General features: G+C 48.3%; 1 protein-coding gene across 2 annotated transcripts in view; it reads right to left on the reverse strand.

Moving 5' to 3' along the window:
* Window positions 1–9,239: 9,239 nt before the first annotated feature.
* The window catches only part of LOC138810503 (sodium/potassium/calcium exchanger 4), a 129,399-nt gene continuing 111,989 nt past the window's right edge, over window positions 9,240–26,649 (reverse strand). For both annotated transcript variants that reach the window (XM_069997701.1, XM_069997700.1), the window contains exons 13-17: window positions 20,702–20,868; window positions 19,302–19,416; window positions 16,921–17,033; window positions 16,495–16,560; window positions 9,240–14,993 (exon numbers count right to left, since the gene is read on the reverse strand). In XM_069997701.1, the coding sequence (XP_069853802.1) occupies window positions 14,841–14,993; window positions 16,495–16,560; window positions 16,921–17,033; window positions 19,302–19,416; window positions 20,702–20,868 (614 nt within the window). In that variant the 3' untranslated portion in view covers window positions 9,240–14,840. The remainder of the gene's footprint in view (window positions 14,994–16,494; window positions 16,561–16,920; window positions 17,034–19,301; window positions 19,417–20,701; window positions 20,869–26,649) is intronic.

Here is a 26,649-nt window from a genome sequence, read left to right on the forward strand (position 1 = left end):
CGGCGGCGGCTGGTGATCCCGAGCCCCCGGGGGGCGCACGGAAGCCGCCGGGCGCGGGCGGGCGGGCGGGCGGCCGCGCCCCCGGGGCCGGGCCTGACAGCGGGCGGTGCCGGGCCCGAGCGTCCCGTCCCGTCCCTCCCCGATGTGCCATCCCCCCCCCCCCCCCCGCAGGCCGGATCCCCTGAAGGGGAAGCTCAGGCCTGGCCCGAGTCAGGGCCGGCAGGTGGGGAGGCCCGGAGCTCCCCGACCTCCCTCCCTGCCCCAGGGCCCATTGACCCGACCTGGAGCCCCAGACCTCCGGGTGGAGACCTCCTCCTCCTCAGGCCTGGCTGCCTCCCTTGGATACCTCCTCTGACGGCGAGCTCACCACCTATCAGCCTGCTCGGCATCCATCAGGCCTGACATCCAATCCACTGGGGCTGGGCACCACACCTGGACGGGAAGTCGGGAGAGAAACCACAGGAGCAAAACCACCAGAGCCACCCAGGTGGGACTGGAAGGCCGGCCTCCTCTCCTCTCGGGCGCTCAGAACTGCCCCCGAACATGTTGCAGAGAGACTGCGTCTCAGCCAACACTAGCCCACCCCAACCTAATGCTGTCTAATGCACCCCAGGCGCTGGATTTCATTGGGGGGGGGCTGTTCTGTGCGTAGTAGGGTGTGTGGCAGCACTCACATCCCTCCTCACCCTCTCCTCCCGACAATCCAACATGCCTTCAGGTGTTGACCAAACCCACCTGGGACTCTAAAACATATCCGGCAAAAACTAGTACACGACTGTTCCTATCAGTCCTATTCATAACAGACATCAGGCGGGAACAACCCACTGTCCTGAACAGTGGAGTGGAGAAGCACAATGTGGTATGGACACGCAGTAGAATATTACATGGCCATGAAAAAGGCACACGCACCGACGATGGGCTGTGATGTGAAATCATGCTAAGTGAAAGAAGCAAGTCATACAGGACCACATTCCACTGATAGGAAATGTTCAGAATAGACAAGTGAACAGAGACAGAAAGTTAATCAGTGGTTGCCAGAAGCTTGAGGGAGAAGAGAGTGGAGAATAACTGGTAATGGTGACAGGGTTTCTTTGGGGGTAAGGAAAATGCTCTAAAATTGATTGTGGTGATGGTTGCACAATTCCATGGCTTGACTAAAAACCATTGAATTACACGCTTTAAGTGGGTGAATGGGTATGTGAATTGTATTTCAATAAGACTATTTTTTAAAATAAACAACACCAAAACACAGGCTCCAGGAGGCCACCCTGGCTGTTCCGGTTCACACCACTCCCCCTCTGTGGCCCAGATTCCTGCAGGACCCCCTCCCAGGTCACGAGGGGACCCCACAGGCTTCTCTGCTCCAGAGACTAAACCATCTTCTGAATGGATGGCGATCAACGTGTCCACCTTCGGCCTCCCCAGGGCTGTAAGCTTCCTGCTTGAAATGGGGGGAGAGAGGACCTCCTGCAAACTCAGCCCAGGGTCTCTAGCTGCTGGGTTCTGAGCAAGTGAGCCTCAGCTTGCTCACTTGTAAAAGACAAGAGTACAAAAGAGGGCCCCCCCCCCCGAAGGCGCCCCCTGCAGGGCACCATCATTATTCCTTTGCTGTGCCTCCAACAAGTCTGCAGGGCCATTTCAGCAGGTTCCACGCTTCTGCACAGAAAGTACTTAGACCATGTTCATCCTCCTGTGCTCTCTCCATCACCCTCCTCCCTCCTGCAGACACCCACTCCACAAAAGCCTGTTTTACTTTCCTCCCTCCTCCTCCCTCTCCTCCTCCTCCCCATCCTCCTCCCCTTCCTCCTTCCTTCCTCCTCTTCCTTCTCCTCCTCTCCTCCTGTGGAGGTAAGTCCCAATGCAATGGTAGAAGCAGCTTGTGATTCTAGTCTGACCAATCACAGCCCTGATTGTCACAGATTGGCTCATAGATGAACATATGACACAGCTGAGCCAGCAAGAGCCTTCCCTGGGAGTTTTGCTGTACTACAATTCTATTTGGTAGAAAGCTGAGATGTAGGAATTAGGTGCAGACAGACACTCTGTCTTAGTGATTTTTTTGTGGGGGTGGGGGGTCGGTCGTGGGGCTTGAACTTGGGGCCTGAGCGCTGTCCCTCAGCCCTTCAGATCAAAGCAAGTGCTCTATCACTTGAGCTACAGTGACACTTCCAGTTTTCTGGTGGTTATTTGGAGATAAGAGTCTCATGGACCTTCCTGCCTGGGCTGGCTTTGAACGGTGATCCTCAGATCTCAGCCTCCTGAATAGCTAGGATTATTGGTGTGAACTACTGGTGCCCGGCCCCTAGTGACATCTTTTAAGGCCTAGATTCTAATATGTTTAAAGCCAGCTATACAGTTGGAGATCTCAGTCAAAAGAACTAACAACCTCCTTTTTGTTTGTTTCTTAAAACTTCAAACTCACTTTAGGCTCCCACCCAATATCTAGCATCTTCCATTCCCTAGCTGGGTCCTTGAGGTGGTTGAGTTGCTGGGAGAACTATAGGAAGGAGGATATCACCGATTGCTCAAGAGCTCCTTGAGCACCATCGGCTAGCAGCCTTGGTTTCTTGCTGGCTGTAGGCCAAAGGACTCTTGGTACCTTGCCATGTGGGAATCCAACAAGGTCCCTTTATTTCTCAGTGTGGGAGCTAGGAAGTGGCACAGGTCACAGGTTTTGCTCATACTCGAAGGAAGTGAGTTTCACACAGACATGGAACAGGAAGGAACAGCCATTGGCAGCCATCTTGGAGGCTCCCTGCTCTAGGCACAATGCACGTGTAAAGAATCAGGGATTCCATGCTGCCGTCCATCACTGAGATGTGGTCCTGTTCTGTGTTCTGACCACCTCATTGTTAACTTTATCCTAAGGCTAGTCGTCGAGTGGTTCCAAGACAGGCCCCATTGGCAGTCAGGATCTCCAGTGTGGGTCCATCTTGAAGGAAAGGGGGAAATAGAAGTATGTGCAGCATGACCAGCTGGCTTTGGTCACACATCTGCCCTGCCCACCAGGAGAAGGCCATGCATTGATTTATCTAGGTTAGGAAGGATCCATACTTGGCTGGAGGACGGGGGAGGGATTCTCTCCTGGATCATGTTGGGGAGGAGTTGAAACCTGATCAGAATTATGACTGTTAGAAAGGAAGACCAGAATGTGAATACTCGCGTTAGAATAGAACATGGCCTACTCCATCTGTATACAAATGACCATGTGCCAGGGTGCTGGTGGCTCAAGTCTGTAATCCTAGCTACTCAGGAGAATGAGATAGGAGGACTGAGGTTCGAAGCCAGCCAGACTCTTATCTCCAAGTTGCCTGCAAAAGCTGAAAGTAGAGCTGTGGTTCAAGCACCAACCTTGAGCAAAAAAACTCAGGGCTAGCACCTAGACCTTAAGGCCCGAGTACCAAAACCGAAACTAAACAAAACAGAAATGATCATAGACTTGAGGCCACATGCACAGACACTTTGGGGTTTAGAGCTACCTGCTTGTGGTGATGGAGTTTTGTCTATGTATATACATAGAAACATAAAACTGCTTAAAGTTGTGCAATGTCAATCCCAACTTCAAAGAAGCTGCTTTGGGGTTTTTTGTTGTTGTTATTCTTCTTTTTCATTTTTCTTTGGCTTGGAGGAGGTACTGAGGTTTGAACTCAGGACTTTGCACGTGCTAGGCTAGACCTCTACCCCTTGAGCCACACCCCAGCCCCCCTTATTTTTCAGATAAAGTCTCAAAGTATTGCCCAAGGCCAGCTTCAGATTATGATTTCCTAATTATGCCCCTCATAGCTGGGATCATGTACACATGACACAATACAGTTTTTTGTTGAGATGAGGGTCTTAATAAACCTCTGGTCCCTACGTTAGCCTTGAATCATGTTCCTCCTGATGTTTGCCTCCTAAGTAGCTGAGATGAGAGGTATGTATCGCCACACCTGGCCCAAGAGGCTGGAAGCCCTTCAGCCCGTGAGGTTATGAAAAACAGAAGAAGCAAAACAATGACAGCTTTGTTGTTGTTGGTTATGGGGCTTGAACTCTGGGCCTGAGCGCTGTCCCTCAGCTCTCTCAGCTCAAGGTGAGTGCTCTACCACTTGAGTTACAGCGCCACTTCTGGTTTTCTGAGTGTCTATTGGAGATAAGAGTTACACAGACTTTCCTGCCTGGGATGGCTTTGAACCATGATCCTCAGATCTCAGCCTCCTGAGTAGCTAGGATTACAGGCGTGAGCCACCAGTGCCCGGCTAACAATGACAGTTTTGAAAGAAAAAAGTTTTCAAAAGCACAGTCACTTAGTCACTCAAGAATGGGAGAAGTTGTGACTGTGTCTATTCCGTTTGCTTTCTTCTCAGCCATTCCATGTAAATAACAACGTGCTCCCTTCCAACATTCTTGTCATTCAGCACGTGCAAACACAGGTTGATGACTCATAAAAGAGGTTGTCAAAAATCAGTGTGAACATCTTCAAACATGCTCTGTGGAATTTACAATAATGTATACAATGTACGTTATGATTCTAGGGGAAAACTAAGGCCACAAGTGAAGGTGCTGACAACGTGGCTCATCCCATGAGGGAATGTGGTATTTTGTTGTTGGTGGTGGCCATCGGGCTTGAACTCAGGGCCTGGACACTGTTACTGAGCTCTTCTTGCTCTACCACTTTGAGCCACAGCACCACTTCCGGTATTCTGGTCGTTAATTGGAGATAAGAGTCTCATGGACTTTTCCTGCCCAGGCTGCCTTTGAACTTTGATCCTCAGATCTCAGCCTCCAGAGTAGCTAGGATAACAGAGTAGCTAGGACTTGAGCCACCGGTGCCTGGCTGGGAGTGATTTTTCTAGAAGTTTGATTCCCGGCTCCCTGCTATCCAATGGTGAACAATCCTGACGTTCTAAAGAGGAAGTGGTCTGGAGGAGGCCTAGCCGTGGGCAAGGGGCAGGCGGCTGGCCTGGGGAAGGCCCTCTCCAGCTGGGCTAGCCTCTCCTTCCTCTTGGCAGCCTTCGGAGTGAGGGAATGGAAAGAGACTTTGGAACAGTGACCTCGAGAAACAAAGCCACATTTTTGACCAGAGGCCAGTGGTTAAGCATTAGCAGCTCATCAGCTGTGAGCCAGTTCATCTGCCAGGAGGTAAGCAAGCGGGAAAGTGTTTCTCTGGAGAGCAGCGCTCCTGTGTCCCACTGGGCCCAAAGGTCCAGGGAGGGCTACAAGGATGGGAGACACCATCTCTGCCCATTTCTCCAGGATCTTTAGGGCAGGTAGTTCGTCTTTGTTTGCTAAGGTTGGAGCCCAGGGTAGTTGAGTACAAGGAAAAGCCTGGGTACACAGCTATCATTCTCGCATAACAAATCACCTCGACCCATTAACAGCTTAAAAAAAGAAAAAACATGAGCTTTTATTTTCCTTTCATGTTAACACAGTTTGGGTGAATTGAGAATGGGAGGGTAGATAGCTCTGTTTAAATTCTTTAGATCTGGCTCAGGATCACTCCTGAGGTTGCGGCCAAGATGAAGTTGGCAGCTGTTTTGGACTGTGAGGCAGAAGCTGCAGGCATAGGCAAGCAAAGCAGCCCCAGAGGAGGTTGAGGGGCTGGCCCCCGAGGACCAGGCCCGGCACCCGCACCCACAGGAAAGAGAACAGCATCCTGCTTTGGCCTCTATTGTTTAGGGGGGTGGGTTTCTGGAGCAGGATTTCAACAGGTAGAGATAAGGGAAGAGCATCCTGGGGGAATGAGCTGCTATGAAGAAAGGTCTAGAAACAGGGTTTACATGCCAGGCTAGTGATGGCACAAAGATGAGCTATGGCCTAGGGCAGCTTGATGTTCAAAGGCACTGTGGTAGGCGAGACTTGCTGATCCTCTTTCCCTCCCCTCCTTTTCTTCCTCTCCCCTCCTCTTCCTTTCCCCCTCCCTCCCCTTTTCTTCCCTTCTACTCCCTGCTCCCCACCATCCTAATCTCCCCTCCCTTCTCCTCCCTCCTTTTCCTTCTTTCACTTCAGTCTCTTCTTCCTCTTCCTTCTCCTCCTCCTCATTTTCCCCTTCTCTCCCTTCTCCTCCTTTCTCTTCCCCCATCTCCTCCCTCTTTCTACTCTCTTCTCTTCCCCCTCCTCTTTCCTTCTCTTCCTCCCTTTCTCCTCCCTTCTCTTCTCCCCATTCTTGCTCCTCATGCTTTCCTCCCTTTCTCCCTCCTCCTCCCACATGGACCTTCTGCTCCTTCACATCCTCCCCCTTTCTCCTTTTTAACCTTCCTCCCCCCCCCCTCCTTTTCTGCCCTGGGGGCCAGGACTGCTTACCCATTTTTTAATTGCTTGGGGTGAGATGTGATTTGTTTCTATTTCACTTCTCCCCTCAGAAAATATCCACTTCCTCTGAACAGAGATGACCTCAGGCCTGGGGGTGGGGGGCTTGGTAAATGTCAGTTTCCTTTTATTATTTGCATTTTCTTGTTGTATTGGATTTGAACTCAAGGCAGGTCCTCTGCCCCTTGAGCCCTAACCCAGTCCTTTTTGCTTTAGTTTGTTTTTGATAGGGTCTCATGCTTTTGCCCAGGCTGGCTTCAGTCCTCTACCTTCCTACCTCTATCTCCAAGATTGGGATTACCCCAACTATTGATTTCCACTCCATGGACATCTGTGAGATTTTCAGCTCTGGGGAGGAGGACTCTAATGGTGGCTGAGACTGAGATCTGTTGGATCATCCTGGCTTCAAGGTCACAAAATGCCAACTAGATCCGGGCATGAGATGCTCAGACCTTGAACACAGGCCAGCAGAAGTTCCAGAGCCTGAACACCAAGGCTAAGTGCTTCATGTATCACTTATCAACCTTAGACAGGAGCCGGTTCAAAGGAGAGGATGCTGACCACTTCTTGCCTGCAAAAAGTCTCAAGCCATCTGTGGGAAAGACTTGACTATTTAGAAAATTCATTCATTATAGACTGCATTTATCAATGACACTAAAGACACTAGAAAAAGTGCAACAAAAATTAGATTCAGACAAAATAGCTCCATTGCCACCCCTGTTCATTCTCTTTCATATTCCCCCTTGCTTTGTTCCTCCTCAGCACTGGTGCTCTGCCTCTTGAGCCACAGTTGTACTTATGGCTTTCCTGTCTAGCCTGGCTTCAAACCATGGGCCTCGGATCTCAGCCTCCCGAGTAGGATTACAGCTATGAGTCTCCTGTGCCTGGATGAACAGTTGTTTTTGAATAGATTATCCGTGCCTCATATGTATAGAGAAGTTCCAAAGGACTCCCAGGTCAAGGGGAGAATTCAGGACAATGTCTTGCAGAATAAAGGAATTCACTCAAACCTCTGACTGGTAGCCTCAACGTCGTATGACATTAGAACTGATGGCAGGAGACTTCTTCCTGATAAGCATACAATTGCAGTATACAATTGTCCAGTACACAATAAAAACTATAGGTTTGGTGGATTATGCCTGTAATCTGAAGCAGGAGGATCACAAGTGTGAAGCCAACTGGGGCTATAGTGTAAAACCCTATCTCAAACACACAAATGAACAGCAACAATAAAGAGCTCATTAAGCATTTGAGAGCCAGTGACCAACTTGCCAGAGCCCTTCTGAAGTGGGTGGTGACTGCACAGGTCACGTGATGCCTGTGAAGATGACCAGGTAGCAAAGGGTTGGGTCATTCCGGTGACTCCTGCTAGCCTAGATACATGAGAAACATTCTCCTTTGCTTTATTCATTACCAATCACTATAATTAAAAGCTACAACCTCTCATCTCACTTTTGAAATTTATTTTTCTCAATATGCAAATATAAATGGTTTCCAATGGCTGTTATTCCAGTGTAATTCTTAAAAAAAAAATACAAGTATGAGTCTATGGAAATGTGAATGGAGGCTCTACATGAAGTCAATTTGTGCTCATTAATTTTATTGACAGAGTACAGATTCTTGATATATTGCGTTACAATACTGACTGCTAGATTTCTTATAAAGGTTTAGTTCAGATTTATTCTAGATTTTTTAAAATCTTCACAATAAAAATAAACTCATGCCAGTGTTGAAGAACCAATAATATCGATTCATTCAAATTTTAATAACAGTTTTATGAAACTAAGAATCTCATATCACAGAGCATTCACAGTGCAGGAGGTCACAATTATTGAAAAAATAAATAGCGGCATAAATATATTTATTATTTACAACTTTCCCAACCCACTGTTCCCGCTCTGCCTGTGAGAACGAATGAACAAATATGGCGGTATTCACCCCAGCATGCTAGAAACGTCTGTGGGGCCTCAGATGGCGAATGGAAAGCTCCAGAAGTTCTTGGTTTGGGTTGTCTATAAGGAGGTTCTTTCAGGACACAATACTCCTCTGATCCCACATGTTGGTAAGTCAAGGCCTGGGATGATCCAAACACACTGGCAAAACCGTGTCCAGCCTGCCTGTGCATTCTGGATGCATCTGCGGCCTCTCCAAACTCGGCCCTCGCATTGGCAGTCCTTGGGCCTGGCTCCCGCTGACTGGCTTCTTTCTTTGCTAGGTAATCAAAGCTTTCTGTGTCCTTGGTGTGCCAGCAAGGACTCCTTGATGAATGGAAGACACAGACAGAGAGGACCCCGTCAGGGTGTGAGTGTTCTGAATGGGGGACTCGGCTTCACAGACTAGCAGCGCCGCCCTGGGCATCCCCAAGGTCCAGCCACAGCAGCTCAGCCACTTCTCTGTCTGCTGGGCTTCCAAGTGTCCCTGGGTAAGTTGCACATAAGAAACCAGAATGGTCCTCACAGCCACAGCCCAGAGGATCAGGGATGAATGAAGAGGCCTGTGGTCAGAGACAGCCTGCTAGAAGATATGTTTTGTGCCAGTTCTGGTGCTTAAAATCAGGGCTTTTTACCCTAGTACTCCACCACTTGAGCCACAGCGCTATTTTCAGCTTTTTGGGTGATTAATTGGAGATAAGGATCTCACAGACTTTCCTGCCCAGGTTAGCTTTGAACCATGATCCTCAGATCTCAGTCCTTTAACTAGCTAGGATGATAGGCATGAGCTGCCTTGCTCACATCTAGCCATTTTGAGGAAGAGGAAAATCTTACTCCTGTTGAAAGAGGACTGCGTGTCTGCTCTGGGAGCTGCCCTGCTGGGAATTTTGGAGTGGCGGTGGGTGGCAGGAAAGGGGGCTCTGTGGCCTTCCCTTTGTACACAGAGGCAGATCACACCAAACCGGGCATCTAAGAATCAAAAGCTGCAGCCATCTCTCCATAGCGTAAAAATAAGTGGTGTTTCCCCCCCTCCCCCCCCCCGTGATAGAATGAGGAGGGCACACTCTTTCTCCAGGATTGAGGGCTTTATTGGCCCTGTAAAATGGAAATGTCCTAGCCAACATGGTGCATAGGGAGCGACTGTTCAAATTCTGGCAATAGCATGGGAATAGGTGTGGGTTGTGCTGGCATTTGTCACTGGGTTTTAATAGAATGTAGCCAGTCTCCAGCCATGTAAATGTAACGGATGGAAAAGCCACAGAGCCAAGGCCTTGACCTTCACAGAGACGGAGTGTTTTCAACTGCAAGATTCTTCCTGGAGCCCCAGTACTATGCCAGCCATTCAGACTAGAAGAAAGCCTGTTTACAATCCCTGCTAGAAGTGGGAGGAAGGTATACAATGTGGACAACTGGACACTGACAGCATTGAAGAGACTCAGAGCCACACAGGGAAAACAGACCCAAAGCAGTGCTTGTACTCATGCGATGTACCTCTAGATAGTCAAGGATTTACGCAAAGTGAATGGAACCTGGCAGTTGTCTGAAAAGTTGAGTGTGTGTGTGTGTGTGTGTGTGTGTGTGTGTGTGTGTAGGTAGCTACTAGGGCTTGAACTCAGGGCCTGAGCATTGTCCCTTAGGTTTTTCTCTCAGGCTGGTACTCTACCACTTGAGCCACACCTCGATTTGTGGTTCTTTGGTAGAGATGAGTCTCAAGACTTGCCTGCTTGGGTAGGCTTTGAACCTCAATCCTCAGATCTCAGCTTCCTGAGTAAAGACGATTACTGGTGTGAGCTACTGGGACGTTGGCTTTGAAAAGTTGGAAAGGTAAAAACCTCCTTTGCGTAATTAAAGCTTTTTGCCCTGTGTGGGTGACAGAATTAGAGGAGTACGTCTCTTGCCCTGGTTGCATACCAGCCCCCGTTTGCCTGATCTGGGCAGCGCTGTGTCCAGCATTTGTGTTCCAGCCTCCGGATGAAGCACAAAAGTAGCATCCAGCCAAACCAAGAACCTAATGTCCACCAAGGCGCAGTTTGTTTCCTACAGCAAGATGAAGATCCTGCACAGCCAGGCTGGCAGGAGACTGTGGTTTGAAGGAAACCCAGAGTGCCACGCCCTGTGCCCTTTGGGCCAGGCCCAAGAAAACCCTGCTCTCCTGTTCCCATAGGTAACTGACACAGCAAGGGAGACCTACCCAAAGAGCACACTTTTGAGATGTGTATGCGCCATGCCTTGAGAGGCCTTTACCTTTGAGGGCTCAGGACAAGCTGTAGAGACCAGAAAACCCAAGAGTTAAGTGTTTATACCTGGTGCGAAATTCTCTTTGGTAACTCCATAGGGAGAGAGGGTCAGGGAGTCAGTGCGTTTGATCTAGAATGGGTGGGGATGATGGCCTTCCTGCCACCCAAGAGCTAAGCAGAGAATACTTCTAGAAATTTCTAGACGTTTCTATGGGTAACATAGCGCATCTGAAGCCCTGCCCTCCTCTGGGTTCTGCATGCGCTGCTAGCTGCCTCCAGAGAAGGATTCTTTCACAGACATCGTGTTTGGAGGATACAAGAGAACCCCGGTACATGTTTAAAGCGTGGCTGACTGGTGCAATCCGATGATCAATTTTGAAACAAACAAGTTCTTTGTTATTCATGCGACAAGCATTGTTGCAAACCTGTCATTTCCAGCCAGGGCGGAACAAGACCACCAGGGAGGAAAAGGCAGGTGGGAGAGGGGAGATCAAATCCTCCCCAGGAGGCTGAGTAGTGTGGAGACACAGCACCAGGGGACATGAGCAAGCTCATGGTGGGGGCGGGGAGTGGTGGTGGAAATCTCTGCTTGCCAGCTGCTGGCTCCCAGGGGAGAACCCTGCATGAGGGAGCCGGAGCCCTGCTGACCAAGGGCCTCGGGCCCTATCAGCTCATAGGGGATGGGGTGAGGAAAAGGCAGCCTCAGCTGCTGGGCTGGCCTTCTCCCTCACTTTTTCCCAGGAATGATCCAACTCTCTGTCATTCCAGTACTGCTGAGTCCTGTCCTGCTGGGGGCCCTGCACTCTGAGCATGGGCGGCTGCCCCCTCCCTTCCCCTCCCCTCCCCCCAGGTCTCACACGGCCTCCTCTCCAGGGAAAAGCATGCTTAGACCCCTGGAGCCCGGGAGGAGAGCACTGGAAGCATCAACAGCACTGCTTTTGCAGGGGCGCACACCCTACAGGGCTGAACCTGGCTCAGGAGAGGAAGGCTGGAGCTTGAGACCCTTACAAAAGCAAGAAAACAGGGGGCTGGGAAGGTGGCTCAGTGGTACAGCACTTGCCTTGCATGCCTGAGGCCCTGGGTTCGATTCCTCAGCACCACATAAGCAGAAAAAAAAAGCTGGAAGTGGTGCTATGGCTCAAGTGGAGGAGCTGAAGAGCTGAGGGACAGCGCCCAGGCCCAGAGTTCAGGCCCCACAACCAACAACAACAAAAAAAGGCAAGAAAACAGGTCTTACAGGTATGGAACAGGGCAAACACACCAGGGCTGCCAGGTAGAGACACAGGGGCCAGGGGTAGAAGCAGGGACACACATGTGACCAGCTGACCACAGAGGATGAGCTGCTGGACAGATAGGCTAGGGAAGGGCAGAAGGGGGCAAGGAGGGCTCATGGCAACCCACCCACAGTTTCTGACCACAGCTCACCTAGAACCTTCCTCCAGGGGATCAGGTTCCTAAGATACTACCCACTGCTCACCCCAGTGCTCAGGCTGGCAAAGGCAAATCAGGCGTGGTCAGGGACTGTGTCTGCCTTCTACAGACATCTTCTAGTGGAGCTCAAAGGCTCCTCCTTCTTTTCTGTCCCCAGTGATTAGAGCTAAATGCATGTCTTTAAATTGTCTATTTCCGTAGCAGAAGTAATCGCCCCGTGGTAATTAGCTTTGGGGATAAATAAAAGGTACCCTGTCTAGGGATGAAAGCATTCACTTGATTTTAAAAAAAGAGAAGAAGAAAACAAGCCATTCTTTAAACTTGTGATGGATGGAAAAATAATTTGTGAAAAACAGAGAATGTTGTAGCTAAGGTATACATGCTTTCCTAGTATAACAACTTCAGAGAGCTTAACTTTAAGGAAGTTCATTGGCACATTAAAGTCCAAAGAAAACTACACAAAGAGGAGCCCACTCCGTATTGAAGATGAAGTTTGCTAAGTCTCTAACTGCAGTATGCCTTACAGCCTGACATGGAGTCTGTGGAGGAAGAAGAGGGTTGTGAGGATATGTTCTCTGAAAGATGTGCGCTGGACACCCCCAGAGCTATCTTCAGAGGCCATTTGTCTTGTGACTATAAAATATATATATATATATATTTTTTTTTTTTTCAGGAAAAATGTAGGGACATTGGACCAGGGTAGACACTAAGATCTGATCTGGAGAAAGGAGGTCAATTAAGTATTTGAACAATAAACGCAAACTAACTATAAGGACAAAGTCATAGCCAGGCCACTGCCCCAGGCTGGTCACCATGGCCAGCCACATGTCCTGGGCAGGGCACTGGCTGCTGCCTGGCCCCAGCGGTACCACTTACTGGTTACTAAACTAGAAATGCTCCACTGCTCCAAGACTAAATTGCCTATTAAAGTCCTATGTACCTCTCATAGGGCAATTAGGAAAATAAAAACAGAAATAGAAACACTTGGAGTCTGGGTAAGTTTGTGAAACAGTGTGTGTGTGTGTGTGTGTGTGTGTGTGTGTGTGTGTGTGTGTGTGTGTGTGTGTGTGTGTGTGTGTGTGTCTGCGTGCATGCACATGAACTAAGATGAACTAAGCTAATAGGATACAGAACAGCTCTGAAAGCCCTTGTAGGCTAAGTTTATATGCATAAACCTATGGGCCCCTTCCTCTTCTGCTGGGATTTCTTAGGAAAATCATTTTTGTCTCGATTTGAACTATCCCAAGCCCACTATGTAGGAAGAGAAAAGCGAAACCTTGCCTTGGTGTATCTACTAATACTGAAGTGGTCCCCAACAGAAGCTCAGTACTAGGAGCGAGTTCCCACAGGAGTTCATTCTTAAAGGAACTGAAGGGACACAAGCTGAAACATTTCCTCCTTTGACATCTTCGAGGCCTTAAAGAAAACAGTCATAAATTCCAATATGACTCATGAGCTGTGTGTCCCCATTAGAGAAACTAGCCACTGGAGCTAGACTCATTACCAAGTTTAAAACGATCTCTAGAGATCGCTAAAAAAACTTTCTTCCTACTCCCTTTTGGGTCATCTTCATACCTTCTACTGTGCAAAATGGTCTCAATATTCAAAGTGCATCCCATCTGATAAGATTTTGCAATAGAAACATTAAAAAAATAAAGGAAATCCCACTCTATATAGAATAAATGTGTTTTCTTTTTTGTATAACCCAAGAATGGTTTGTGTTCATAGCTCTGTGAAATATCTATTTCGAGCTACGAAGCAGTCAAATGTGGATTCATCTTTCCTGTTTTTTTCATCCATCTCTCATGTCCAACTTTTCATGTGGAACACCGTAAAGGTCTAAGAAACTTAGCTCTAAAGCGTCCAAGACCTCGCGTTTCACACACCTGGCTCCAGTGAACCTGAGAGCAATGCAGGAAATCGCTCTTCTTGTCATGAACCAGCACTTCTCAAATTTGTTGGAGCAACTGTGCAATATTAACGGGCGGTTTTGAAACTAGAGCATCAGCAAAGCCATGACACACCTGAGTCGGCGGTGCCTTGGATCACACAGCATGGAAACCTCATCCCCCACCCCCACCCCCCACTGTGGCTATGAGTAGCACCTGTTTCCCCATGGCCTTTGACCTTTTCCCATATTCCAAAGCAAGTATCTTAGGGCCAGTGCAAGATGACATATACACACAGGATCCATTCTTGACAAGGGTTACCTTTTGGGGGGGGGTTCCCCTTCATGATCCTTTTGTGTAGAATGACATTTTGTTCAAGTATGATGGTCTCTATGACATTTTATTTTTCATATTTCAGTGCTCATTCTCTGAATGCATCAATAAAAAGGATAAAAGTAGTCTCTCTTCTGCTGTGAAGACCTGTTTCCATTCTTCCAACTTTTCCAGAAAAAAAGGGGGGGGGTGGAATGTCTGCTGTCACTCTCTCAAATCCCCCCAAGGTTGATGCCCCTGTCTTCGCCAAGCTCCGGGGGCTTCCAGAGGAGACAGAGGCTCTTGGTGGCATGAGCTGCCTAGGAATGGATCTCACTCCTCTGGCCCAGAGGTGACACTTGCAAATAACACCCCGATTTTGTACTTGCCCTGGGAGACCTTCTGTGCAGACCACCCCATTTCCACAGAAAGACAATCTGCACCTGAAGTCCTTTTGACTAAAGCATGTAGCAGAAGGGTGAGACACTCCAACACATCCCCGGGGTCGAGGGATGCTGCTCAAGGAATGGAGAGCCCTGTTGAGCAGGGGCAGGGCCTCCGAGGAGGAGGAGGCGGGCACCTAGCAGCCCGGCCTGTGGTCAGACAGTGACCATGCTGGCCCTTCCTTCCAGCTCATGAGAGAACAGATGGTGGCTGCGGAGGCAGGAGAGATCTGTGGTGGGGAAGGAGAGAGAGAGAGAGGATGCTGGTGTCACAGGGGAGGCCACAACAGCTCCCGGGGCAGCAGCTCAGCGTTAGTCATCTTCTCGGCACATGGGCAAGTTGACGAAGGTAAAGACGTTAAATTCTATCATGATGGAGAAGCACAGGAAGATGGCATAAAGAACCAGCACGTAGATGCCCAGCTTCCGGTCCAGACGCCACTTGTTGAGGTGAATGCCGAGGACCTGGGAGGAGAGAGTGGAGAGACAAGGGACACAAAAGCCAACACCTAAGTGATACATTCCAGAACCTTCTGCAGGATGCAGGCAAGCCCAAATGGGCACTTCCAGGCTTATCCTTGATTTGAGGAGAATCAGCTCTGCAGGGTTTAGATTTTTCCAATGACCCGTCCCACTGACTCCAAGATAGACAGTGGCCACCTGCATGGCAGACCCTCCCCAAGGTCCCAGGCCTTCTCCTCAAGATGCACATGACTTTATTGGCCCAGGCCTCTACCCCATAGCCCTACTTATGGACAAATGAGTCTTTCCCTTTGGCTATGGATGCTAGGGGCAGCCAAGCGCTCTCTCTCTCTCTATTTTCCTTTTCTGTCTCTCATCATGTATCTGTGCCTACATGCCTGTCTCTGTCTCTATGTCTGTATATGCATGTCTCTCTTTCTTCTGTCTCTCACTATGTGTCTGTGCCTGCCTGCTTTTCTGTCTCTTTCTGTTTCTCTCTCTGTGTGTGTGTGTGTGTGTGTGTGTGTGTGTGTGTGTGTGTGTGTGTGTGTGTTTGGGTGGGGGAGGGGAGGACATACTTCCCACTTCCCCCATTGCCTTCCTCTTCTCCCTGAATCAAGGTTTCCAAGTAGGGGAGTCCAGGTACTGTCACACAGCACAGAGCTTTATAAAGAAAAATCAACCTGGATTTGCCACTTCCCAACTCAGAAACCACGAGCAAGCTTTAGAACAAACTGCTGAGCCTCCATTTCCTTTAAAAACCCCAGAGCCTCCATTTGCTTTCAGAACTCTTGAGCCTCCCTTTCCTTTCAGATCCTATGCCAATGGGAATACTATCAATCCCTCCCATCAGTGGCCATGAGGATGGAAGAAAGTTGTGCACACCCAGCCCGAGGAGCAGGGAGGACCTGGCTGTCACTGTGAGTTGTCCCGAGGCCTGTCATATCCCCACCTGTCAGCGTGGGGTGGGACAGGATCTCTCTCCCACTGTCCCTAGAGAGGACACCAGCTGTGGCAGCAAGAAGCCAGAAGCACTATTCTAGCCCCTGTGGCATTGATCTCAGGAAGTGTAGCGAAGGCTGCGAGTGCTCGTGGCAAATATTGAGATTGGTGAATCTGAATGCACACCTATCCCTGGCCAGCAAGAGTTCTTCTGATGCAGAATCATATGACATAAAGTATTCGAAGCCAAGTGCTACTGGCTCATGCCTAAAATCCTAGCTACTCAGGAGGCTGAGATCTAAGGCTGTGGTTAGAAGCCAACCTGGGCAAAAAGCCTGTGAGACTTTTATTTCCAATTAACCAGCTAAAAAGCTGGAAGTGGAGGGATGGCTCAAGTAGTAGAGCACCTACCTGCCTCGAGTGAAAAAATCAAGCCAAGCTCATGAGGCCTTGAGTTCGAGTCCAAGCCCTAGCATACGCACATGCGTGCATGCACGAATGCACGTGTGCGTGCACACATACACATTCTTAAGGGTTCTATTTTGGAATTGTAAAAACTCACAGTGAGAGCAACAGAGCCCAGCAACAGCACCACAGAGTAGACTAGACCCCGGCTGTTGATCTTCACCTGAAAAACAAACACAAACGCTTCTTTATTCTAAAAGCCCAGGATGCTCTGGGTGCTCGAGGAAACACGTGGCCGTAGATGATCAGGACGTCCATGGCAAAGGGAGAGCTTGGGGTTCAAATGTGGGCTGGGAGGGGGACAGGTGCTGGTCAGCTGAGATAAAAGATAAAAGGCACTGACAAACACATGGCCAACACTGGCTCCCTCAAGTATCTACCTCTGGACTATTCCAGAAGCTGTCTAGGAAAGTGGGTGCTCAGGAGAAAGGACAGCACATCTCCTGAAGACCTGGGCTGGAACAGAAGGAATGCCATCATCCTCTTTAAGACCTCCACCTCCTACCTTGGGAGGGGAACTTACCGTGGATCCATAATTAATAACCATGGTCTGCAGGCCCCACGGAATGCCAAGCCCCACCAGGATGTCAAACACGTTGCTCCCTATGGTGTTAGACACCGCCATGTCTCCCAGGCCTGCGGGGACAAACAACACAGTTCTTCCATCAAGCGCAGGTCACATGAAACATGATTTCTTTCTCATTCTGGTTCAGTTGGTGCCATTCCTACAAAAGGATGTCTCCTTCATGGGCCCCGCATTTTTTTTTTTTTTGGTTGTTTGTAGGGTTTGAACTCAGGACCTAGCTGCTGTCCTTGAGCTTTTCTGCTCAAAGCTAGCACTCTACCACTTAAGCCACAGCACCACTTCTGGTTTTCTGGTGGTTAGTTGGAGATAAGAGTCTTGCAGACGGGCTGGGAAGGTGGCTCAGTGGTACAGCGCTTGCCTTGTATGCATGAGGCCCTGGGTTCAATTCCTCAGCACCACATAAGCAAAAAGAAAAAAAAGCCGGAAATGGCAGTGTGGCTCAAGTGGTAGAGCACTAGCCTTGAGCTGAAGAGCTGAGGGACAGCGCCCAGGCCCAGAGTTCAGGCCTCACGACCTGACCAAAAATAAAAGAGTCTCGCAGACGTTCCTACCTAGTCTGGCTTTGAACCGAGATCCTCAGGATTACAGGTGTTGAGTCACCAGCACCTGGCATTCTAAGACCACTTGCATGGAGTCCAAAGGATCCCATTATGGGTTGGATTCCAAACCCCCAGTACATCAGGAGGCATTGGGAGGCACTGCCTTTGATGAGGTCACAAGTCAGATGAGGTCAGTATAGGTTAGGATGAGTCCAACTTGAGAAGTCCCTGTAAATATGAGGGGCATGGGCAGGGACAGCACATGGGGGACAGCACATGGGGATGAGGAGGACAGGAGTCTGGATAAGGCTTGGGAAAGCCTCACCCTCATAGCTCAGAAGGAACCAACCCAGCCCACTCTTGACTTTGGCTTTCAGGCCTCTGAGAGGATAAATCTCGGTTGTCTAAGCCATCCAGCCTGTGGTTATGTCAACCCTGACAAACACAGGCCTTCCTTCCATTATTTCTCTCATAGTGCTCAACAGAGTTCCCATGATGGTTGCCTTGTTGAATACAACCAATGGCACTGCAGTGTTCAGGAAGACCCCATTCTCATGTGACAGAGGCTCAGGAGCACACAACGTGGGAGCAGTCTAGCTCAGGACACCAGCCCAGCATCCTTCACACAGACACAGTGCACGTTTGTGCCTTGGGAACAGCATTCAAGACCTTGGCAGGGAAGTTAGGACAGCAAATCGTATGTTCTGGTGGTTTCTGAGGAGGAACTTCCCCCAACCAGACCAGAAGCATATCAGAGAGACTTGGGCCCTGCTATCGTTCTTTTCCTGTCCAGCTGTGCAGTATCATGCTATCTCACAAGCTGAGGGGATTCAGGTAAAAAGACTTGTATAAGCCGTGCACTGGTGGCTTAATCCTGTAATCCTCGCTACTCTGGAGGTTGAGGTCTGAGGATGGTGGTTCAAAGCCAGCAGAGGCAAGAAAGTCTGTGAAGCTCTGACCTCCAATTAATCACAGAAAAAGCTGGAAGTAGCACTATAGCTCAAGTAGTAGAGGACTAGCCTTGAGCAAAAGGAGCTCAGGGACAAGTGCTCAGGCCCAGAATTCAAGCCTCAGAATGGAGAGAGGGAGGGAAGACTTATATAAAAACTTACCGTGGGTGACATCAGAGTGTGGGTGGCTTAGTCCTGTGAGGAACCTGACCTCTGGGATTCTGGCTTTCCAGCCTCCCAGCCTCTAGCCAATATAGGAATGTGTACTGACCTGTCACCAACAGCCTCCCCTACTTCCAGCCAGCTACTCGGACCTTCCTCCCGTCTTAGAGAAACCAACCATCTTGTCCTTCTTTCAAAAGCCCACTTTTCTCCATAATGCTCAATTTTGTGAGCTTTTTTGCCCAGGCTGATCTAGGCAAAGAAAATCATGACTCGGAACCATAATCCTCCCTGATCCCTGCCTTTTATATAGGTGGGATGATAGGTATGCACTACTATTTCTAGCTATTGGTTGAGAGGAGTACCATGAGATCCTCCTGATCTCAGCTTCTCCTGTAGTTAGGATTACAGGCCTGAGCCACTGCAGCAGGTCTCTCCTGGACTTTCAAACTCAGGTTCATCTGGAAGTCCTGTGAAGTCCACTCTGCAACGCTATCTCACTGGCAGCAAAGGAGCAGAAAATCAAGGGCAGACTTTGCAGGTCTTTTGTTCTGCCATTAAACCTCACATCACTCATCTTATTCAACCTGTTCACTTGGTGCCTGTGTTGTCTTCCTGGAAGGGAGGTTAGAGGGCCTAAGAGGGGAGGGCCCGGCACCAGGCATACCTTGTCTCGCCACGATCAAGCTGGCCATGCAGTCAGGAACACTCGTGCCAGCTGCCAGGAAGGTGATGCCCATGATGACGTCAGGGATCCCAAGCGTGTATCCAATAATAGTCACCTGAGGAAGAGGTGGGGGAGGGGTGAACCGCCCTCAGAAAGCCCTGGAAACTCTTTTTACCCTGTGTGCTTTTAACTTGAGTGTGACGTGACTGTAGCCAGTGGAAAAGTCTCTTTTTTAATATTTATTTAAAACGTTTTTGTGTGCTGGGGTTGGGGCTTGCAACTCAGGGCTAGGCTCTGTCCTTTGGCTTTGTCGCTCAGGACTGCAGCTCTGCTACTCAAACCACAGTTCCATTCCTGGCTTTCTCGTGGTTCATTGAAGGTAAATGTCTCGTGGCCTTTGCCTGCCTGGGCTGGCTTCAAACTGCAATCCTCAGATCTCAGCCTTCTGAGTAGCAAGGATCATAGGAGTGAGTCTCTGGCACCCAGCTTCAGAGAAGTCACTTAAATGGATGCAGATGTGTAGACTTCAGTTTGAGGCAGTCTCCCACACTATTGGAGAGTTAGTTGATTCCTTTGTTCTCACAAAAACACTGCAAATGACAATATTTACTTAACCCTGCTGTTTACCAGGTGTCTTACTTTCATAATGTCCCTTGCTGTTACCACTGGCTGATAGGAGGAGGAAGAAGAGAAGGGGGGAGGGCGGCTTCTGGGAGGCCCAGAGCAAAGGGCAGGATGCCTGCATAGCCTGGCCCAGCTGCATGCAGTCAGCTGTCACCCGCGGCCAGATGAGCCATGTCAAGGCCTCTGGAGTTGCTAAATAGCTGTCCATCAGCCTTGGGAGCCCCAGGGGTCTGGTGGGCAGCAGTTCAGACTGAGGCTGAAGGCAAGACTCGGAAGGCCCAGGCCTTCTAATGCCATGGTGAACACGAGCGACTCATGTAACCAGGGGCAAATTCTCAGACCCTATGCTCCCTATGTGTAAAACAAGGGCAGGAAAAACACCTGTCTGGTGGGCTCGTTATTAGAGAGAAGTTTGCATAAAGTGCTTCGGCCAATGGCAGGCAGACAGGAAAGAGACAGGGAGATCTGGTAGGGTCATCTGGAGGGTCATCTATACCCACCATCATCTTCCACTGAAGGAGATGATCTTCCCCAGTCTCCATCCTTCACACACTCCCCTGGGAACCTGATCGCGTGTCATGTGGCTGTCACATGACTGCCACGTGATTCCACCCACTCAGGGGAGCCGCCTCTCTCAGGCTGTGGCGTACCATCCATCTTTGTTAAAGCCGCCTTTTACTGAGAATGAAGCAGTGGTGAGCGAAGCCAGCCCTGGCTAGCACAGCCATGCCCCCTGCCCTTGTGTGGCAGTGGTTCCCCGCTCCCACGGCACTCACCAGCCACACCATGAGGTAGGAGAACACGGCGATCCACAGCGTGGCCGTGACGAAGGTGAGCATGAAGAACCTCTCCCAGCGGGGCTTGCTGCAGTTGGGGATGGTGATGCACAGGAGGAAGATGAGAGGCCAGGTGAACACCCACTTGGCTTTGTCCCCTTTTGACTCTGCATGGCACACAGGGTGGGTGGGGCAGGAAGGGAGCGGGAGAGAAAGATACCGGGTTACTGACCTGCTAGGCTATCTGCTGGATCCCCCCCGCCCCCAGAAAAGGACTGAAATCACTCAGCTCTATAACCTCCCCCTGGACTCCTCAAGACAATTCAGTACATGTTCATTGGTGAGTCATTTTAGTTCCTTCCCTCCCTCCCTCCCTCCCTTCCTTCCTTCTTTCCTTCCTTTCTTTCTTTCTTGCACCTGGTTCTTGATTGAAGGCCTCACGCTTGCTTGGCATGCTTATTTTGACCAGCACTCAACCACTTGAGTCACACCTCCAGTCCAGGTTTTTCTTTTTTCTTTTTAGATTTTATCTTTTTGAAGTAGTTGTACAGAGTGGTTTCAATTACACAAGCCGGGTGATGAGTGCAATACCTCTTGATCAATGTCCCCCTTCCATCTTTTTTTTTTTTTTGTGAGAATACTGTACAGAGGAGTTACAATTACATGGGCAAGATAACGAGTACATTTCTTATCAAGCATTGTTGCCTCCTCTTTGTTTCCCCTTCCCATCCCTTCCCATCCTCCCTTCCCCCCCACCCCTTCTTCCCCCCACCCCCTCCATCTTCTCTCCCCACCTTCCCCCCTGCATTCCTACTCTCGAGTTATATAGTTCAAATTTGTAAACTGAATATGACTATATCTGATCACCTTTCTTTCTTCGATTCCTGTGCCCCATCCATGAGCCCCACCCCCCAACAACAGAACATTTTCAGCTTCCTGGTATTCACTTTGTTAAACAGTTCATTAGTTGTTCAGAGGCATTACACCATTGGACTCCTTCCCTGGGTATACTATCCGCTAGTCAATTTGTGTGTGTGTATATGTGTGTATACACATATATGTTCTCGTACATGCTTGTATTTTAGATCAAACTTCTACATATGAGAGAAACATATATCACCCACATGTTTCTCTGGGCCTGACTTAAACTTCATTTAACACAATTTCTCCTAGGTCTGATGGACCTTTTGCTGGTGATTTTGGAAATGGAGTCTCTCAGACTTCTTTGCTCAGGCTGGTTTGAACCATGATCCTCTGGAGCTCAGCTTCCTGAGTGGCTAGGATGAAAGGCATGAACCACTGGGGGCTAATTAATTTTAGTCCTTCTAATCATCCCCTTGACAGAGTAAGGAAGGTAAGATCCAGAGCAGGGATGAGCTGGAGTAGAACGTGGACTAGAATAGGCTTTGGGAGTAGATACTTAGGCAGGAATTCAAATGATGGTTACGCAATCCCTTCAACTCCACTTCCTCCTCTGAGGATCAGGCCACAGTAGGTCAACAACAGCATAAGAACACACAACAAAATTGCGTGCCAGGGGCAGCAGTGTGGTGCTGTGTGCTTTGCATCTCATTTGCTTCTTCATCTCTTCGCCATGACATTAGCGCTATCTTGATGGTGGATGATGCAATGCTGTGGACCCAAACCACATAGGGTTTGGTGCATACACAGTAGGTGCTCTGTAAATCTCAGCTCCTTTGTGGGCCCGAGTCAGGTGTAAGACTAAACCCTGAGCATCCTGGATGACAATTCCCATCCCACGGAAGTCACATGCCATTCCACTGAAGACAAGTGACCTCAATAAGCCACAGTGAACAAGCAGAGTGTCTGTGACACTCATGCCACCAAGAATGGACACAGGCAGGCTTAAAACCCACTTGCTGGTGAGGGTAATAAAAGTAAAGAAAGTCCTAGCTACTTAGGAATCTGAGATCTAGAGGATCATAGTTTGAAGCCAGCCTAGGCAGAAAAGTCCACAAGACTCTATCTCCAATCAACATGCAAAAAGGCAGACTGGTGATATGGCTTGCATGCGTACACACACAAGCACGTATACACACACACGTACACACACACACACACACACACACACACACACACACACACACAGAGGAGAATGAACCTTTGAAAACTCTTCTTTGTAAAAGCAATGGGGACAATGGTAAAAATGACAAGAATCTCCATTTTCTGAACTCTGGAAATCAGCCAAGGTTTGTAGCAAATCCCCAAAGGGGACAGTTATGGCTGGCAAAGTAGCTCAGTAGTAAAGCACTTGCCTAGTATACACAAGGTACTAGGTGCCATTCCCAGCATCAAAAGAAAGAAAAGTAAATCAGCTGGATCTCAGCAAGAACTCCTTGAACTCCAAGGAGCTGTCACGTTCCCTATTTCTGTTTTCTCTGCCTCCTCTATCTGGCTCACCCCAGCAAAGCAGCGACCACCCAGCTGTCAGAGAAGCAGGGTAAGATTGCTTCTGACTCATGTCTTCAAATGCTCAATCCACAGAAACTTCATGAAGTACTTTAGAAGTCCTTCCCCACAGGATTACAAGAATTTGATGTAGCCGGGCACTGGTGGCTCACTCCTGTAATCCTAGCTACTCAGGAGGCTGAGATCTCAGGATCGTGGTTCAAAGCCAGCCGGGGCAGGAAAGTTCGTGAAACTCTTATCTCCAATAAAACACCAGAAAACAGGAAGTGGCGCTGTGGCTCAAGTGGTAGAGCACTCGCCTTGAGTTGAAGAGCTGAGGGACAGTGTCCAAGCCCAGAATTCAAGCCCCATGACCGACAAAAAAAAATAATAATAATAATAATTTGATGTTTCTAGTGGCTTTCTGACCATCTTTCTGTTTTACTAGAAGGAGAGCTTACCCCAGGAGAAGAATCTTTTCTTGGGGGTCACTTATCAAAACCCACCAGAAGCAGCTGTTAAATCATGCTTCTTTAAGGTGATGGATAAGGGGTGGGATAAACAGTAGGTTCATTGAAGAAGTTTAAAAGGGAAACTGGGGAATGAGCTACTAACCAGACATGCCAAGTTCTTAATGTTCCCGCGGATCTGCCAGGCCTGTGTGCACACGAGGCCGTGCCTACCTGGCACGTGCGTAGGGGAGGCCCAGCACTTGCCCAGGGCAGGCCCAGCACGTGCGCAGGGGAGGCCTGACAGTACCCTCCCTCACTCGGTCGGCCTTTGAGGCTCTACAGCAGCCAAGGCAAGGGCTACTGTAAAGTTCTACAGTGCCTGCCTCAGGGCTGCAGGAGTCTTCCAAACATACACAGGGGCAAACCCAGGGCACTTAAAAGGTATCTCTGTCCAGCCATCAACTGATGGTGGGCAGAGACCCATCATACTTTAGTAGCTGTCTACTTAACAGATAATACAGATCTTTTAGCAAGTCACTAAACAAGTAACAACAACAATAAACAGCAGCAGTGTTTTTTGTAAAACTCTAGGAAGGAGAAGAATCTGATTTCTAGCATGTCACGTTATCTTAGTTACATATTTTGCAGTGATGGGTTTGGAACCTAAGACTTGCAGGTCTGAGGCAAGTACTCCACCACTGAACTAGTCCACCAGCCCCAGGCAGGACATGGTGGCTCACGCATGCAATCCCCACTACTTGCAAAGTGGCAATCAGAAGGATCCCTGTTCACAACCAGCCTGGGCAAAATGTTTGTGACACCCTGCTCAATCACTTTGCTAACTGTGGTGATGTATTATCCCAGCTACTTGGGAGGCTGTATGTGGGAGGAAAGTGATTTCAGGTTGGTTTTGGGCAAAAACACAAGACTCTATCTAAAAAAATTAAAAAAGGAGCATGGGACATGGACCACGTGGTAGAGCACCTGTTTAGCAAGCAAGCAGGTGGTTTTGAGTTCAAACTCTCAGTACCACTCTCCCTAAAAGCTCAGGTTTCAGTAACAATAGCAAAAGTTTATGAGACATGCAAAATCAAGAGCATTCTCATTATAGGAAAAATCAAACAGAAACTATCACTAAAGAAATCAAGATACTGAATTTATTAGAAAAGAACTATTTTTTTTTTGTCAGTACCAGGTTGGAACTCATGATCTCATATACTTGCTAGGAAGGCATTCTACCACTTGAGCCATGTTGCCAGCTGACAAAAAGCTTAAAATGACCCACTTAAAATATATATACAAAAGCTGGGTGCTGGCAGCTGATGCCTGTAATCCTAGCTATTCAGGAGGCTGAGATCTGAGGGTCGTGGTTCAAAGCCAACATGCACAGGAAAGTCCATGAGACTCTTATCTCCAATTAACCACCAGAAAACTGGAAGGAGAGCTGTAGCTGAAAGTGGTAGAGTGCTAGCCTTGAGCAAAAAGAGCTCAGGGATAGAGCCCAGCTCTGAGTTCAGGCGCTACAACCAACAACAACAAAAAAGAAAAAGAAAAGAAAAGAAATTCTGAAATTGGAAAATACAACAACTATAATGAAAAAAAAAATGCTCTGGACCACTTCAGTATGAGTCTTTTTTTAGTGTTCTAGTCTTGAAGCATGAGTTCAAAGTTCAGGCCCTGCCTGACACGGTCCTTGAGCTTTTTTTGCTTTTTGGTGGTTAGTTGGAGATAAGAGGCTCCTAGACTTTCCCGTGTGGGCTGGCTTTGAACCTTGATCTTCAGATTTCAGCCTCCTGAGTAGCTAGGATTATAGGTGTGAGCCACTGGTGAGCAACAGGATATTTTAGTAGACCTAAAACAATTAACAACTTCAAAGATGGTTTAACTGAAATGATGTCACCCCATGAACAAAAGGAAAAATAAATAGGGAAAAAAAGAACTGCACAGACTGTGATTATGACAAAGCAAACCAAGTCTGCATAATGGGGCTACAAGAAGAAGAGGGAAGCATTGGTGTATGTGTACTGAAATATAGGTGCACACAGAATATTCTCCAGCACAGACCTGAGGTTATGCAAAGTGTGTTTTCCAACAACAATGGAATGGAATTAGAAATCAATAACAGAAAGAAAAGTAGAAGCTTTGCAAATATGTAGAAGTTACACAATAAACTTCTAAGTAACTAATGGGTCAGAGAAGAAATCACAAGGGAAATTAGAAAATACTTTGAGAGGAATGAAAACTAAACTGCAAAATACCAAAAGTTAGGGCATGCAATAGAAACAGTGCCTAGAGGGAAATTTTTAACCATAAATACCTGTTAAGAAGGACTAGAATTAGGCTGGATGAGTGGGATTCAAGAAGGAAAGCACTTGTTTAAAAATGCCTGAAACAGCTGGGAACTAGTGACTTACACCTGTAGTCATAGCCATCAGAGGTCAGGATCCCGAAAAGCACAGTTTAAAGTCAGCCCGAGCAGAAAAGTCTACAAGACTCAATCTCCAAAATAACCAGCAAAAACCCTGCTTGATGGTGTGGCATGAGTGGTAAAGTACAGCTAAGCAAGCTACATAAGCATAAGACCTTGGGTTTAAACTTAAGTACTAGCAAAATAAATAAATAAATGAACAAACAAACCGACACCATGAGGCAGTCTCCAATACAGAAAAAAAAGAGAGGAATATTTCTTAATGACCTACCATTCCTTCTGTTTCTTTTTTGGTACCCAGGACATTGTACTTGCTAGTACTTTGCCACTAAGCTATATCTCAGCCCCTACCCTTCCTTCTTAATAAAAGAAAAAGGACATATAAAAAAAAAGTCCAAGAAAGCACAAGCAAACAGATAATCAAGATGAAAGTGGAACTAAATAAAGTAGAAAATTTTTAAAATAGACTTGGGCTAGGAATATGGCTTAGTGGTAGAGTGCTTGCCTTGCATGCATGAAGCTCTGGGTTTGAGTTCTCAGTACCACATAAGCAAAAAGCTGAAAGTAGAGCTGTGGCTCAAGTGATAGATGCTAGCCTTGAAAAAAAGAAGCTCGGGGACAGTGCTCGGGCCCGCTGTGAGCCACTGGCACCTGGCTTA

This window comes from Dipodomys merriami, unplaced genomic scaffold, assembly GCF_024711535.1.
Source record: "Dipodomys merriami isolate MVZ:Mamm:240054 unplaced genomic scaffold, mDipMer1.0.p SCAF_50, whole genome shotgun sequence".
NCBI classification, from domain to species: domain Eukaryota; kingdom Metazoa; phylum Chordata; class Mammalia; order Rodentia; family Heteromyidae; genus Dipodomys; species Dipodomys merriami.